Source organism: Chaetodon trifascialis, chromosome 3 (assembly GCF_039877785.1).
Source record: "Chaetodon trifascialis isolate fChaTrf1 chromosome 3, fChaTrf1.hap1, whole genome shotgun sequence".
Lineage (NCBI taxonomy): Eukaryota > Metazoa > Chordata > Actinopteri > Chaetodontiformes > Chaetodontidae > Chaetodon > Chaetodon trifascialis.
Window position 1 is genome coordinate 10,498,415 of NC_092058.1, and position 17,188 is coordinate 10,515,602.

General features: G+C 41.3%; 1 protein-coding gene across 2 annotated transcripts in view; it reads left to right on the forward strand.

The window, feature by feature from the left end:
* The window catches only part of ppp1r16b (protein phosphatase 1, regulatory subunit 16B), a 90,509-nt gene extending 74,868 nt beyond the window's left edge, over positions 1 to 15,641 (forward strand). Inside the window, exons 6-11 of one of the 2 annotated variants that reach the window (XM_070959321.1) lie at positions 3,467 to 3,591; positions 9,769 to 9,894; positions 9,988 to 10,063; positions 10,479 to 10,608; positions 10,893 to 11,052; positions 11,813 to 15,641. In XM_070959321.1, coding sequence (XP_070815422.1) covers positions 3,467 to 3,591; positions 9,769 to 9,894; positions 9,988 to 10,063; positions 10,479 to 10,608; positions 10,893 to 11,052; positions 11,813 to 12,286 — 1,091 coding nt within the window. In that variant the 3' untranslated portion in view covers positions 12,287 to 15,641. The remainder of the gene's footprint in view (positions 1 to 3,466; positions 3,592 to 9,768; positions 9,895 to 9,987; positions 10,064 to 10,478; positions 10,609 to 10,892; positions 11,053 to 11,812) is intronic. The other variant, XM_070959322.1, reaches the window with a different exon arrangement.
* Positions 15,642 to 17,188: the final 1,547 nt, after the last annotated feature.

Genomic DNA, 17,188 nt, shown 5'->3' on the forward strand with positions numbered 1-17,188 from the left:
AATGGCATTTGTTTAATGCCTCTAAAACCAAAAATATTAAATAAATAATGGTATTAGATTGTTTTCCCTTATGTAGACATAAGAAGTGGACCTTATAATGTACTGTTGAGACAGGTTTTGTGCGAAGGCTGGGTTTTTAATTATACTGTTGTGTCAATGGGTTTTTTATTAATGAGGTTTTCTTCCTGAAGGTTATGGTTTCACATCGGCTCTCAATTGGGATCGACTTTTGGGCAACTTGCGGCTAACCAAATTAGCATCCTATTTGTGTGTGCAGGTTTGTTTACATGTGAGGCTGTGGGCTGCTGTTGACTTAGTGTGGGTACATGTTAGAGAAGTAGCAGCAAACAAGAGAGGGTTGAAAAGTACTGGAAAATTCCCTGGTCAAAGTGCCTTTCAACAACACAGCACCTCCTCAATGCTTCAGTGGAGCTGCTCAGAGGTAAACAGGAGCAAACTATGTGGAAGCAAGGAGCTGCTGGAGAGCTCAGTCATATTTCCCCATAACTAAAGGTGAAAAAAAGCCCTGTTAATGAGAAATACTGCTTTCTAAACAAGAGCAGGGTTAATGATTTTGATGGTTTTGACAGTGAAAATAGGGCACATCGCGTGGGTTTCATCCTGGACGTGAGATTACATTGGAAACCCTCATAGACAGAGAGAGGATTGGGGCTTGGAGAGAGAAAGCACCGAAAATGAGGTTCTCAGCTTACAAAAGGGTCTCTCGAGCCACAGAATGCAGATAGCGGTACAGTAGGTGAGAAGAATGATTATTAAGCCGATCAAAGGGAGTGCTGCACTGCTAATTGCTCCTGTAATGTTCTCAGCGCTGTACAGCTGGATAAGACTTCTCTCTCCAGAGATGCTACAGGGATGGGCACACCGGCGCTCACACACACGCAGCATTTTCATACGCAGCATTGACTGATCTGACTCTTCCTTGATCCTCCCCTGTCGAGTCCAGTTCATCCGTGATGAGCCGCAGTGATAAGGGGGAAATGTGTACCAGGAGCTGAAGCGGTGAGATAGTGGGGAATGCAGAGTAGTCACACCAACAGGCTACACCGCCGACTCAGCTCAAGTCATTTTGTTCCCTGATGATGGAGGGATAAAGAAGTCCAGTTTAGACCGGAGATATACATGGCTGTAGCTTTGGTGATTTTATTGTTGATTTTAAACAATTTAAATGGCCAGTTAATTGTTCAAGTGAGTTTTGGACTGTTGGTTTGACAAAATAAGTCATTTGCAAGGGACACTGGATTAATCAACAGATTCATCTATACTGAAAATAATCCTTAATTGGAGTCTTAATTTGATCTGGGTGTATTTCTTTCTGTCATCTTGGCCCTTCGTGGAGCTACAGTCTTTGGTGAAAGGGGGAGAAAGCGTGAGTAGAACTAATATGGGATGAATTTGTTCCAAATGCCAATCAAGCAAACTCCCTAAAAAAAAACATACTTTATTTAAGACTTAAAATCTCCACAGAGTTAATCAATATTTCAAGAGACGTTTGGACTACTTGATTGTTGTCAATCACCCTAAAGCACCTCCTAATTGGCAGTGGAGGCTTGTCAAAATAGATACAGAGAGGAGGTGTGACCTGATGTATCGTGTTCCAGATGTGCTTTTAGCCACAAATACACAACTAACTGTGTGCAGCATCTATCAGTGAGCCAGTCTGAAACGCTTATTTGCAGATGTGGAGTAGAAGTAGTTTTGCTCCACAGACTAATGTTGTTCCTTAGGAGGTCCTGGAAACAGTTAGATTTTCAACTTAAGTGTCTCGTTTTGTTATTTATGTGACGACATACTGACAGATTTTTCAGTTTACTCCTTTGGGGTATTGCTCTGCTGTGAGGCATCACTGTAGCTAAATCACAATATGACAGAAACAAGCAAGTACACTTTGTGATATTAGTACCACAGAGACTCATGCTGGCTGGCAGAAACAACACAAAATGCCGAAGACAATAATAGCCGGAGGGATGCATTTCATTTAAGTCGACAAAGGGGGACTGTCATTGTCTGATTCCTGAGCCTTTAAACACCCTCTGGCTTGAATTCAGAGAAAAATACCAGTTTACCTCCTCACCATTGCTCAGCACCTTCATCACAACCACTGGCCATCACATGTCGGTGTGGGCCATGAGAACGTGACATTGAAACAGGAGTTTGACTTTAAAATGGCCATTTGGAGGCTGGCATGTTGGCTGAGTGGATACATTTGCCTTCAGCTTCACTCATCCAGGTTCAATTTATAATTCTGTGGCAAGAAAGGTCGTAGGGCTGGAATACTGTCAATAACATATGCACAGTCAGGTGATGCCTGTCTGCCTCTACTTTTCATGTTAAGTTTAAGAGGCCAGTTTTAGGGGATTGTCCTCTGTGCTCCAGAAAAATAAATAAATGCATATATTTTTTTTTTTATTATTTCCAGCATTTGAAGGATAATTAACCTTTTTCAAGTGGCAAATGAATTAAAAGGGATGTAATCTTATTTGCATCCGCAACACTTAAGCTAAGCTATTGTAGCTTTAGACCTCATTCATCCTCCAAGTGACTCACATATGCAGTCACACACCACAAGAATGTAAGAGTCACACTTCTGACTGACAGGCCGTTTTCATTATTGTCAATCTGACATTTCTTTAAATTTGCTGGACAGTACAGTACATTACTGCTGAGCTGTGGGAGAAGAAGTCAAGTGTGGCCGTCACAGTATTGAGTCCTGCCTGGCAGGAGGGAGATGGATTAAAGGAGGAATTTAGGGTAGCTGTGACTGACAGAATCACCTGAGCTTCAACTGCGCCAAAACCCACAGAACTCTTTGACAGAAGATGGTCGGAAAGCCAACATGAAGGTGCATGAAACTGCTGTCTGCCACCCAGACCAAACGGTCATTTAGCTTCAAATACTTCAGATTTTCAAATACTGTAGCATACGCAGCTCCGAACTGATCTCACATAGTCTGCTCATGTTCAAATCATTGAAATAATTATCTGAAAGTTCCTATAGCCATTAAAGTTACTTTCCTTTTTTATGTTATTCAGAATGATATTAAGTACTCATGTCTAGGTTTAGTCCACTGGCTAATTGTGCCATATAGATCACTGCAACACGACAGAAATCAGTAAGTGCTGCTGTCCATTAAAACTTTCTTATTTCTTCCCTTGAAGCCTCTAATTTTAAATACCTGCAGAGAAGCTTTTATCGTGGAATCCATGAACCGTTGCTTAAAGAAAAACTCCAGTGTAATTTAAAAAGCCTGTCAATCCAGACTGCCTATAACACTCACTTTGTGAAGTTTTACTCACCTTTTTTATGTTGTGTCCCTGTTCCATTATACCAGAGCTGCGTCTCAGTAATAACCTGGCCCCGCCAGTATGCCGCTGCAGGCCATCAGGAAAAAAGAAACCATCTCCCTTGTGACTCACACTGTGATTCTGCATCTGTATTTGATTGACAGGCATCACCCAGGAGATGATCAACGAGACACGAGCGTCAACAGAGAGGAGGATGCTGGGAGACATTCAGGAACTGCTGAGACAGGGAGAGGAGGTCAACCAACAAGACTCTCAGGGAGCCACACTGGTAAGACTTGGTGCTCTGTTCATTTTGACTTTTCTCTACCTATCGCAATTTAAAACAATCCGCCCCCACAAGTTTACCATCTTCTCAAAATCTTCTCTTCTGTTAGGACCAGGATATAAAGACACTGACAAAACTTCAGACAAAACATAAAAACAGTGCAATCAAAACAAAAAAGTCCATACAACAGGGTAAAAAAATGTATTTATATTTTAAAAATATAGAAAGTAGCAGTTAAAATGATGCAGGGTGACAAGCATTATACGTGTATATTGATTTTATTAATTGAATTTATTTTTAAGGGGCCATCACATACATAGACAAAGTGCTGCTAAATGAGGAGAGCAGCAAACATCTGATCAAACATCTGGATGTGATGTCACTACTGTCACTACTAAGTGATACTGGCTTCTTTTTCAAAGCAGCTACAGGAAATCTGTTCCTGGGTCTTACTTCTTTAAGACTAATTCAGGTTTAACCAGTATAAACCAGCACTACCAATAACAACCAACACTGCTGCTTCTGAATTAACACACAAGTTTTGTCCTTTGGACAGATTTCATTTGAAAAAGGTTTAAAAACGAAGCAGGTCTGTGATGGGACCCATGTGGTCAGCAACAGCAGCAGCCTGTGCAGACACCAGGCAGGGTGCATCATTAGGTTCATGCAGTTTATGTGCTCTGACACCAGTCTTGTTATGTTGCCACAGAAACTGGGATTTATTAGACCAACCATTGTTTATCCTCTGTGTTTTTGCTGCACAGATATACTATCCTTTTACATTTTGTTACATGAATTTTATTTGTGATTGTGACAAGGTTCAGTCTTTTTTGGCTGGGTGGCTGTAATTCAGTTAGTGGAGGTTTAGGTTTAGGATATTGTATCGGTAGTCCCAATGTGTGCATATGGAAGAAAATCTAAGCTGCATTGGACAAGTTTGACAAATGAGTGTAATGCAATACTATCCATGCCACGAGCAACAACACGGATGGTGATAAGAGAGGACATGATCCCAAAGTTGCTTAGAACATCATTCATTAGAAAGTTGCAGTAGTAAAAAAAAAAATCGGAGATTTAAGACTACAGAGCTAGAAATAAGGCTAAGTAACTCCAGTTCAGCTGCCTCCAAGCCTGTAGATTCTGTCAAGAGTTTAAGCTGTTGTGGGTATTTTTCCTATAACAATAAAAAAAAAAAAAACACCTGAAACATTACACAACCCTTATCAGATGATCAAGTATCACAGGTCTGCACTGAGAGGGAAAAAGAAAATTGTGTATAAATATTCAAGGGACTGTCTTTATTATAGATTCACCTTTTAATGATAATGTGCTCTGCAACACTGGCTCATGGAGCTATAAAACCCTGAAAGCTAATCAGGCATTTAGAGACTCATTATAATCTTCTTAAAAGCAAATCAGCTGTATGATTTTAAAATGCTCTGCAGATATGAAAGTGTTTGTGAGTGCTAAATACACCTGCAGTCATGAATGAAAAATGATGTAAAGAGAGGTTTGAATACCTGTAATGACAGGGAAAACAATTATGATAAGTGACTGAGAATCATAGAAGCTAAATTTCACTAAGTAATGCATAAACTGATGCAAGATCAGATTGGAAATTTACTGTATCCGCATTAGTTGTTTCATAACTGGTGAATGAGACAGCCAAAGCTATCTGAAATGAAAAATAATTCATCGTGCATAAGCATAAAGCTTACACTTACAGACAAAAGATGTGTATTAATAAGAGGTGACTGGATTTGAAACAAAAGGTAAAAGTGTCAAACATAATTCATGAACTAAAAATCAAAGACAGCCTGTGTGATTATGAGCAGCAAACAAAACATAGCTGAGGTGCAGTGAGCCACATTCAGTAAAAATAAAGTCATGACACAGAGCTGCATCAGTAAGGCAGTAAAACAGTCCCAAGACTCATCCTTATAGTTTGACATGGACCGTGTACTGTGCACACCATCAGTGGAGACATGTGGCTGCGTGATTTAGACCTCTGTACCACTGCACTGTAACACTGTTTGGACAGGAAACAATCCTTAGCAGCACTGGCTGCAAAAAAGAATGAATCTTTTCTACTGAGACGTTTCAGAGTTTGTTATGAACTGGATCTGCACTGGTATAAACTGCTTGCAGGAAATAGCCACAGCCCGGCAGTCACGCTTTCTCTCAGCTACTCAGATTTTATTTATTACCAAACTAACTGCCAGCGATCGAAATAGCAGCGTTACGGACTTGAAGAGTACTCGAGTACTGTGGCAAGTAGTGACTGATTAATGTTTTCCTCTCGGGGCTGACCGTGTCTTTATGTGCTCGCTGCTGAGATCGTTCAGCTCTACAGACATAAATACTCGGCTGGGCTGCTGATAATAGTAGCACCGCTACATACTCGGTGGCCCCGACACTTTGTGTACATGCTGAACTACAGTCCGTGTACAGAAGAGACTACAGGCAGTCATCTGTTTTAGCATTACTGGGGGAGTATAGCTCATAAGGTGGTCACTGAATTTGAAGTTCAGTGCGCTGTAGCATTAAAAAGTACAAAAAAATCATTAGTGTATAATTTCCTGAGTGGAGCACATAATGTCAGATGCCTTAATGAAGTCTTTATTATGTATCAGGACTTAAGCCACACTGAGGAAACACATTGACAGATCACTGGATGAAAATAGCTAAGGGACATTACATGGTAGTAGCCCAAAATAACCCTGCTAAGCTTCAAAGTCTTACCACAGATTGTCTGATTGAGCTGCTTGTCCCCGTGCTTTATGCGTCCTGTTAATCTTCATTCGAGTATGATGAAGCAAACTAGAGCATGCCTTATTAAAATCTCTGGAAGAGAAGACAGGAAGAGATCTGGAACTGGGTGGAAGTTATGTAAGGTTAATCTTTTGTTTTCCACTGAAACATTTTGTGTCCTTGTTTTGATGTGCAGGAATAATGATTTTCATCTCTTGGTTGCAAATGGTTTGATCAAACTCTGAGGAGAAACTGTTTATTCGAAAATTCATAAAGTCATCTCAGTTTAACTTACGCAAACAAGTGATGAAGTCTCTGAGAGGGGGAGAGGAAGTAAGGAAGTACTGTCAGTGTGAGAAATCTGAAAGAATAACAAGGTGCTAACCAAACAAGCAATTCATATTAAAATGCTGTAAAAATTGACTGTCAAACTCTTGCATTAAATTCATGTGAATAAACCATTATTTGCAGTTCACAGATCTTCACAGGTAACAGAATAATAGGATTCTTACAAGCAAGCTGAATTAATTAGTTAAGTTCAGTTGTACATAACAAAGGAATTTTACAAAATGCATTGAAAAGACAGAAGCATTTTCAGTCAGGTCAGGCAAGTTACAGTGGTCTCTGATCATTGTAGGAGAGTCAAATCATTTATTCATCCTCTAAACTAAAAAAAAAAAAAGCTCAGTCACAGGGGAGACCACCCTCACGATCACGCCTACCAGCAGTTTCGAAGTTGCATTTCACCCAAACGGCATGCGTTGAGACTATTGGCCAAAGCTGGATAAGACAGAGAGAGCTTATCCCAGCATGCTTTGGGCAGAGTTAGGGTACACCCCTGACAGGCTGCCAGTGATACTGTGAGAGGAAGCTGAAATGCTCTGCACTATGCAGACATTATCAAACTTATGGTTGTTCATATTTGTGATGTTAGCGACACGACTCTCAGGATAGCAGTGTCACTCAGCCCACCACAGAAATATCTCAACAATGAGATCTTCGTTTAGAATGCTAACATGCTAAACTAAGAAAGTAAACAGTACCTCCTATACAGTATATCAGCATATTAGCATTGTCATTGTGAGCAAGTTAGTATGCTGATATTAGCATTTAGCTCAAAGCACCACTGAAACCATCAACGAGCAGTCCTGGCAGACTTTACTCACCCCTTATTACTGCACTCACAGTTTACAGTCTTCAGCTCCAAACAACACTGACTTAAATGACATCATCTGAGGCAATCTGTCAGATTTTCTGTCTCTCTCTAGAGCCACAAAACTTAATACACTGTTCATAGCACAACACCTCAACACAGACTTAAAATTAAGTCAGTGAGGAGGCTTTCATTTTGTAAAGATGCTGTGTTAACAGAAATTAGAAACCTAAGATTGTTTTCAGTGTTTTGGAGACCAAATCAAGAAATCATACATTAGCAGAATACCATTTCCGGAGATGCTGCCCTGCAGCAGTGAGTCTCATTCGTCCTCAGCACTCACCCGAAGGCAATAAAACCAGGCAGACCCAAGCCCTCCAGGAAATGATGGGCCCTAACATCCCTGACATGCTCTTAAAACACCTCTTTTTGATTGTAGCACTGCAGATAAACATCCACTTAAGCATGTTTGGTACTGGAGCCATTGACATAACTGATGTGCTGTGACGTCTGAATTCAGCCTTCACATCCTGCTTTCCAATTATTTCTGGCTGTTTTGCTGTAGATACATTTACTGCGGGTTATAAAGATTGTGAGCTGTCACAGAAAAGGCTGCTTTTAAAAGACACCTAGACACATTTAAAATGCTGCAATTTAAGTGATCTTTCTCTGTATACATGCAGCCCTGCGCTCCCTCTCCTGCTTTCAAGGAGACAGATAAAGAACACCATTGTACCAAAATTGTTGCTGTTTGTAAAACAGAAAATGCTGTCCGTAATTACTTTTTATATGTCAGTTTGTTTTACTTCCATGATTTCATTTATTTTTCTTGAAAGTCATTTTTTTTCCCTCAACATTTTGCTTTCCTCCTACTGCAGCAACATTTCATTTATGTCAGTGAGTCGCTACAAAATGATGAAAATCACCATATCAAGTGCATGTGTCTGCGCCCCTGCAGTGCACAAGGCTTTGATTTTCCTCTGCTGGTTACAGTACGTCCTAATTCCTGCATGGAGATCAATAGTGTTGGATTTTATGGTGTGTGCATTTCTCTCTCTCTTCGGTAACACTCAAGTTTGTATAAGCTCACTTCGTCACCAGTTGATCAAACTTAGTCCTCTGCAGTGATGAAGTCTGACTAACCTGCTTGTTATTTCAGACCAGGTTGAATTTGATGAATGAAAGAACACAGCCTCTCTCACACCCCAAATCATTAGGCTTCAGTCCTAAAACGAATGAAACAAAATGAAGGCTGGCATTGGCCTCGTATTATAAGTGTGCATGTTTCTCAGATAGATTAACTGTGATTTGAAGAAAAGGGAAAGAACATCCATAGAAAGCCCTGACAAAAGCACAGGGCAACACTATTTTTTAATCTAATATAAAAATGAATTGTAGCATTCAGGAAAAACTTTTAAAGATGAGTTTTCTCCTGTTGCTTCTCCTTAATGTAGCTTTTTGATTGTTAAAATGATCTTATACCACTCTCTTTAACAGGATCACATGCAGTACTTTTGTATCAGCCAAATAGCCACACCAGCTTTAATAACTGATTCATGAAAAATGCATAAAAAAAATTAAATCACTGGCTCCAGCTTCTCAAATGTGAATATTCACTGGGTGTCTCTGTCTTCTATGATAGTAAATTGAATTTCTTTTGGCTTTGGACTGCTGATCAGTCAAAGCAAGCAATCTGACAATATCATCTGGCTCTGGGAACTCGCTGGTGGGCATTTTGCTGATTTTCGAACTAATTTTCTAACTCATTCAGATTTGTACTGACCAGCCTAACGGTGGTTCAGAGAGGTTGAAAAGGTTAAGACGAGAGTTAATATCCTGATAGAATAGATATGATAAAAAGGGTGTGCAGTGATTCACTCTTCTGAGCTCTTGGTATAATTGTTTCCTTAAACAGGCGAGTTTCTGACCTGCAAAGTGGGTCACCTCAGGACAGCAGGATCAGTTTTTATCTCTAACTGTTAATGCAGTTGAGCTGTTCCAGCAGGACCCAGCACCCCATCAGTCTGACATGATGTTGTGGACCTATTTACACAAAACAGTGATTGAAGGTGCCCAGTGACACACCCACATCCCCAGACTTGGGAACAAATATCTGATGTCTTATATGGTCAGCATATTTGCGGACGTAGTAAATCATTCATATGCATCTGAATTGTGGCTTTAGTGTGAAATCCACGCAGGATTTGATGCACAGAGCATCATCTACAGCAAATCCTATTCACTAGGAAAACCTTGTTTGTCCTCTGCCCTTGCAGCTCCACATCGCAGCAGCAAATGGCTACGTGCAGGCTGCAGAGCTGCTGCTGGAGGGGGGAGCTCGCATGGATCTGAGAGATTCAGATGGATGGCAGCCTCTTCATGCTGCAGCGTGCTGGGGTCAGGTAAGGTAAACATAACAGGAAGCAGGAAACAGATAAGCGCACACACGCAAAGGTTTCTGAAACCATTAATGTAATTTGCTGCTGCTGTTTCAGATGCATGTGGCAGAGCTGTTGGTGTCTCATGGAGCTAGTCTCAATGCCAAGACCTTCCTAGAGGAGACCCCCATTGGTATATTTGCACACCAGCACTCCCTTATCAATACACATGGTGGGGGGTTAAGAAAACAAACGTCTCATCTCAGCAGGGTCTCGTTTCCAGTTTGTTCAGTCAGTGCAAGTTTTACATCATGGGTTCATTGTGATGAAATGCTGATTTCAATCTTGTCAAGTCAAATCTAAACCTTTTTGTGCTATTTTATGTCCACTTTAATATTTGTCTTAATGGTAAACGGAATATAAATGGTAAAATTTGTGTGTGTGTACATTTTAACAGTCAGTATAATAAACTCGTCGCTTTGCTAAGGATAATAATTACCTAAACTAATTCGATTTAGAATCCTGGGTTTGTTTGTACGAGAGCAGCACAGCAGAACAACCGCAGCTTCATTTGACAGGAGCTGACATTTCCTGCTTCTCATTTTAAGATCTGTGTGAGGATGAAGAGTTCAGAGCCATCCTGCTAGACCTGAAACACAAACACGACATTATCATGAAGTCGCAGCTCAAACACAAGACCTCGCTGTGTCGGCGAACGTCGAGCGCAGGCAGTCGTGGGTAAGTACTGACACCTGCTGGTGTAACTGCTGCTACTACAAGTGGTATTAAACAGACAGAGTGACGGGCAGGATCAGCAGCAGATCAGGGCGCACTTGTTTGTAGCTTCTGCTAAACTTAATTTAATAGCGCATGTTCAATCTTCAAGTCTTTGACAGTGAAGGGAGCCAGTGCAAAACTTTCTTCTGAGTTCTGATTTTGCAGAGTTTTGGAAAATGTTTCGAATGCTTTGTTCACATTTTTCTGAACTTGCACATTCTCACTGGAAACTGCTGTGTCCACAGAAAAGTGGTGCGGCGAGCCAGCCTGTCGGACCGACACAACTTGTGCCGTAAAGAGTACGAGACGGAGGCCATCGTGTGGAGGGGAGGGAGGGAGGAGGAGGACGAGAAAGAGAAGGAGTCTGATCAGGAGAACAACCAGGTGGTTCGCGTGAGCCCTCAGGTCATTCATCTTTTATTCTTGTTACAAGCTTTTAAGAATTAGTTAAACTTCCTGCACAGAACTTGCCAGACAACCTGACATGACTTGGAGATATTTTTAGTATAGCTACAAAAGTGTTTTTGATATCATGAAAATAATCATCTCTCCCACGCATCACGAGTCTAAATGTCAGATTCTGGTGTAGGTGTAAAGTTAAAGATGTTTCCTTAAAAGCAGTCACACAGGAAGAAACCCACAGTGGAAAAAGTGTGATACAATCCTCCACCAACATTAGAGTGTACAGAGAAAAATGCAGCACGGTCACAAACTATTAGAAAGTGAAGAGAGTTTCAGGTGCTTTTCCACTACTGGAAAAAAAAAAAAATGCTGTCTTGAACTATGCTATCAGTATTGTTCACACTATTAAGCATCCACACACTGACTGCAGCACAGTGAGGCACGTTATCAAGAGACAATCAAAAGAAAAATGCACACATGTGTTGTGACCTGAAATGGAAATGAACTGATTCAGGCTGCAGAAAATACTTTTGTCACAAAAAAACTCCACTATACACTGAATAACCAAGTCTGAGGGAAGACTCTCTTTATAGTAGAAAAAATAAAAAAGGCTTTACATCTCACTTATTTTTAGCTTGACAGCCTGGGCACCAGATCAAAGATATCTGATCTCCCCTGTACAGAGTCATGCCTCCGCGAATTTAATCATCCCGAAGAGAAGCCTTATAGCAGGATTAAAGTAATCTTTATTGGTGTCCTGCAGGTCAAGCCAGTGGTAGCTGTGGAGCTGCCAGACAAGCCCAAGCTGCCCACCATCCTCAAAGATGGCAACAGCAAACAGAACGGCCTCATCTCCACGACCACGTCCGTGCCGCCGCAACAGCCCTCCAATGGCAACATGCCATCGTCTGATAAGGTTGGGGTCGTCACCACCCAGCCCACCCAGGAGGAAGCCTGGCCAAGAGAGCGTGCTCAGACTCTGTCGGAGCTCAAGAAACAGAGGGCTGCCGCCAAATTGTTGAATCACCCCTTGTTCAATGGTCACCTAGGTAATGGCTCCACAGACTCCTTCACTGATGCCAAAATCAGCTCTGAGGACCCCCGCATGCCGCTGGTCTCCTCTAACGGCAATGCAGTTTACTACACGCCGGCCAGCGGTGACCCACCCCTCCTCAAACTGAGACAGCCAATGGAAGAAGAGCAGCCGAAGGTGCGCACCTGCTGCTGCGTGTCGTAGCGCCCCGGTCACATGACTGTTGACGGAACAGGAACTGTTTGCACTGAGAGGAGGAAAACGAGGAATGTCCTGTCGAGGGAAGAGAGGAAGGAAGGAAAGATGGAGTGTCCCTGCCTTTTGCTATCCTTTTCCTCCACTCCTGTAAACTTCTCCCACAGAAGATGGTTGGATGAAGAAGGTGGAGAAACATACCCTTGTACCCCCCTGCCACGTGACTTCTGCTAAAATTGGAGACACCATTTCAAGTGTATCCGAGAAGGAGAGAGGAACTGAGCAGTGCCACTTTTTTCCCTCCAGATGTCACTGGAACAAAAATACCTTCTCATATATGGTGTTTCTCTACAAGACATGCCAAATGGATAGAAGAGTGCAAGAAGTTGTCACTTTGGCCCTGCTGTCCGTGTGCACCTTTAAGAATTAAGGTGTAGACTGTTTTTTAACGTTTTTCACGCTTAAAAAAGGTTTAGAAGTGTTGAATCAGGAAAGTAGAGAAGATCAAGGTACAAGGTGCATATTCTGCCCTCCGAGATGAAGATGGAAAAGAAGTTTTTTACCCTACATACGGATGGTTATCGTGTAATTAAACACCATTTTCTGCAGGACAAACTCACATTACTGTCAAACCACACTGTTCTGCTTTTTTGTCATATTCTTGTCACTTTCAAACATAGAGGAAGGCCATCACAGAACGTCCGGATGTATTGTGTTACATCATGTTGTACTACAACATATCAGAAACAGCGAAACGTAGCAAAAAGAGATCTGTGACATCTCTTTTGAAGTATCTATCTTGTTATATACTGCCTGCATAAGTAAAGGGAAGGAATGCCATACAACAGTGTTAATATATTCAAGAAGTGTACTTCTACAGCGAGAGATAAAGAGTATAGCAGTGCACTAGTGTTTGAGACTGTCACTATATTCTGTCAACTATTCTTCACCTCACCGTCCTCTCACGTCAACCCTGAACTGACAGCTTATGCTCTGTTTTCTGCACAACCCACTTTGTGCTCTCGTTTAGATAATTTAAGCAAACATGGTTGAAAATTACTGTACATTTCTTTATTTATGAAATTAATGTAATGTGTAAAAAAAAAAAAACATTATGGTTCCTAAAGTTGAGTGTATTTATTATTTGGATGGTGTGTGGAGAGTGTGAATGCAATATAAGATGAGCTGGAGTGTCTTCTAGCAAAGCACCTTCTGACATGGAAGATCAAACATTCAGCTGATAAAGTTAAGGGTTCCTGTCTGCTATGTGTACATGTTATTAAAATCACACGAACAAGCCATCCTGTCGGGATGGATTTCATATTTGTGTCACCACAAATAACAGTGTTATTTGTTTTTGTTTTGTTGTTCTGGTGGCCATTGTGTGGCTTTATCTCCCAGTCACTGTGCTTGCTAACAAAAATTGTAAATGTTAAGTAATGAATTACTGTGAGTATTAACATGAGTTTCCGAAGATACACGTGGACTCTATGCTTGCCTCAGTTTTTCTGAAACATTAATCCACATATGGATCTGGTCTGTAGTGAGCCCACACTGTTATGTCAGGTGTCCTTTCATGGGTTCAACACAAAATATAAACTTGCCAACCCAAAAAACAAGTAGAAGTTTCTCTGCTTAATTAAAAGGAATAGTCTGACATTTTGGGAAATATGCCGAAGATCGATAGCACTCATGTCTGCATGCTTCCTCTGCTGGCATTTATTAAACCCTAAAAGCTCATCTCTGTTCATCAATATTACAAATGTTGAAGTTTTTCCAGGAAAAAAAAATCCCTTCGTGACTTAAACTCCACACCTTTGCCTTCATTCAGTATGCAAGGATCTATGAATATGCAATTAGTCTTCCCTCTATCTCCACCCACCCTTCCACCGCTCACCTGCAGCTCAATGATACCGTGCATACCTGCTCACCTTCAATTGCTCACAAACCTCTGCTTGTTTTCTGGTTTCCTAGCCACTGCACTCTACACAATGGCAAGTGGTGACACAGGAGTAATTCCATTAAGTATCCCGGGAAGTCTCCCCAGTGAGCCAGCATATAAAATACCAAACCTCAACTCAATGGAATGTGGCCATCAATGTTATTAATTATTCCAGCGCTGACATGTTGAATGTCTGCTGGGAAAAACTGAAGGTTAGAGGTGCTGGTAAATGGATTTTTTTTAACCGAGCCAAGCTAGCTGTTTCCCTTATTTCCAGTGGTATGCTAAGCTAGTGTGCTGCTGGCCCCAGCCTCATATTCAACAGACAGATGAGAGCGGTATTAGTCTCTGCATCTAACTCACTGCAAGAAAGCCAACAAGTGCATTTCCCAAAATGTTGAACTACTCCTTTTATCTAACAGCGGCTCCTCTAATCTCCTTGTGAGTGCCAATAAGTCTTCCACAAATTAGAAAACAACTTCACTTGTAAGGACACAAACTCTTGAGGGAAGGCCTTCTTTGCCGTTGAAGAGATTTGTTTGTTTCCCTTTTAAACATGTGACTACCCACAATGCCACTATCCCTTCATCCCCACAGCATCAACTGTACAGTGTCAAATATTTGTACAGATGCATTTGTAAATATGTTTGTATTAGTATCCCCTTATATGTTCCCATGAACTGCATTTACATGTCTATGTTGTTACTGTTGAACATATAGGAAAATACAATTACCACATTGATGGAAAGTGTTAGACATTTGGTTGTTGAGAGGGAAACTGTGAGTCTATGTAGACCCTCCTCAGTAGTCCAGCAGTCTAAAAACTATCTGTAACGTTGAGTGGATGCAGGTGTCCTCATCATATTTAATATTTTCTTTCTGCTGTTGCAGTCCAGTGTCCACGGCTGACTTTTTCTGTGCAATTTTCTGCAAAGATCAGTTTTCTGTGTGCTCTCATAGGAGGCTGTTTTTCAACTCAGTTTGAGGAAGCGCAAAATAAGTCATGGTCAAAGAAATTGCTATATCCCCTATTTTTGGTTCCTTTTGCCCAGTGTTCAAGGCAGTGATATCATCATACAATGAGTCAGCTGAAATTCATTGAAACTACTCCAGATGTATGTTTGAGCCGCTGCAGTCAGTTCTATTTAAATTTCGCTTCTTCCTCCTTAATAATGAAAGTCAGTCACATTGAATTGTAATTTTGAACTATGGCCTAGTTGGTATTAGCCAGAAAGGGACAGTCAACTGTTAAAAGCACCCTGTGTTCTCATGATATGATCAAAGCTTGTGTTTGTCCGCAAGCCTCGTTGTCTATAAAGCATAAGATTATAAAGATGAAAAACTACTGATTTTGTAATTACTGGAATATATTGATGGTTGCATTAACATATTTTGAATAAATTGTATATTTTGAGAATTTTACATGGTCTCTTCTGAATTGGTAACTATTTTGTGTCATGAGGTACAATGGATTTCTTACAACTATAATGAGAAATTTGCCTGCATGCTGGGATATAAACAATAATCTCTGGTTCCAGAGTCTCAAATGTGAGGGCTTGATTTTTTTCCCCTGTTTGTTCACTGTAGATAGACTGAACAATTAATTGAGAAAAATAATCAGATGAGACAAAGCTTCACAAATGGATGTGTCACTCACATGTTGAGAGAAACTCTTACTGTTGCTCGTCTTTTAAAAGCACCATCATGTTCTTCAAAATGTATTCAGACACCTTACTGTCGATAAAAGTACATGCATGCAGCTCACGTCTGCACGTTGTACTCACAATTTATTTCACCCTGAGACGTCTGCTGTCTCTGCCCTACTTCTACAGCTCCTTTTTGTTCTGAAACAGGCAGAGGCTGGAGCGTCCTTCACCACACAGCTGTCAGGGTCTTGGCCCAGCATCAACTGCTTCTTTCAATGGTTTTCTGTGTTTTTTTGTTTTTTTTACCCCCCCACCCCTCCATTCTCTATCTGAATTTCCTCTCATTCAGTGGCTGTGGGGTCAGCAGAGTCAGTATTTCTCAAGGCTGCACCCAGCAGTCAGCCATGCAACAGTTGGGTCAGAAAGACAAAGAAAAAAAGACAGTTTGGAAGAAGTAATATTTCCTCAGTTTATTTTGAGTAACGTTTTGGGGATTTTTTTAACCTGACTGGCCCATGGCTCATATGGAGCAGACAGTAGCCAGTGGCTTGGATGGTAGCTTCAGTTTCCTCAGTCTGTTTTTAGGAGAGTGACTTCTTGGTGTGGATATAGTTGTCTGTCTTATCAGTATTTACAATAAATTAGGCTGACAAGTAAAGCTGCGCCTGCCAGCTATTGTGTTAGCTCAGGGATTTGAAAAACAAACATTAACTAGTTTGTCAAACATTTACATCAGGTTACAGTCTTATGTGACTGTGTCTTGAGCAAATGTTAGGGGAATTCATCTGAAGCTCCCTGTGTGCACAGTCAATATGTCTAAGGCATATAGACAGAAATTAGGACAATGATGCTGAAAACACATGATCCACACTGCATTAACCTCCTCTGCATGGCCTGGCTTTGCTATTGTGCCTGAGCTACCCTGAGTCTAGGCCAGCTGGCTCCGGTCCCAGTCCTTCAGTCCTCTTCACTGAAGGGCGAAGTGGATCGGTGCCAGAAAGAGCATACAGACACATACTGACCACCCTGCTGGACACATAAATGGTGGGGTGATTATAGAAGAACTGAGGAGCAGTCACGAGTGTGGAGGACAAAGTAGGAAAATGAACCAATGCCAGGAGTTGCTTAGACACTGACTGCCATGATGGAGGGATGGATGGAAAAGAAGGGCTGTCTGCACTGATGAAATAAAAGGAGGAATGCAAATGAAGGGTGGATGGCAGGACTGAAAGTGGGCCTGCGCTGGGAGGAGGTCACAAAGACTGACCAGCCTGCCAGCTTGTTAGAAGACAAGTTGCACAAACAGAACGGATGGATGGAGGG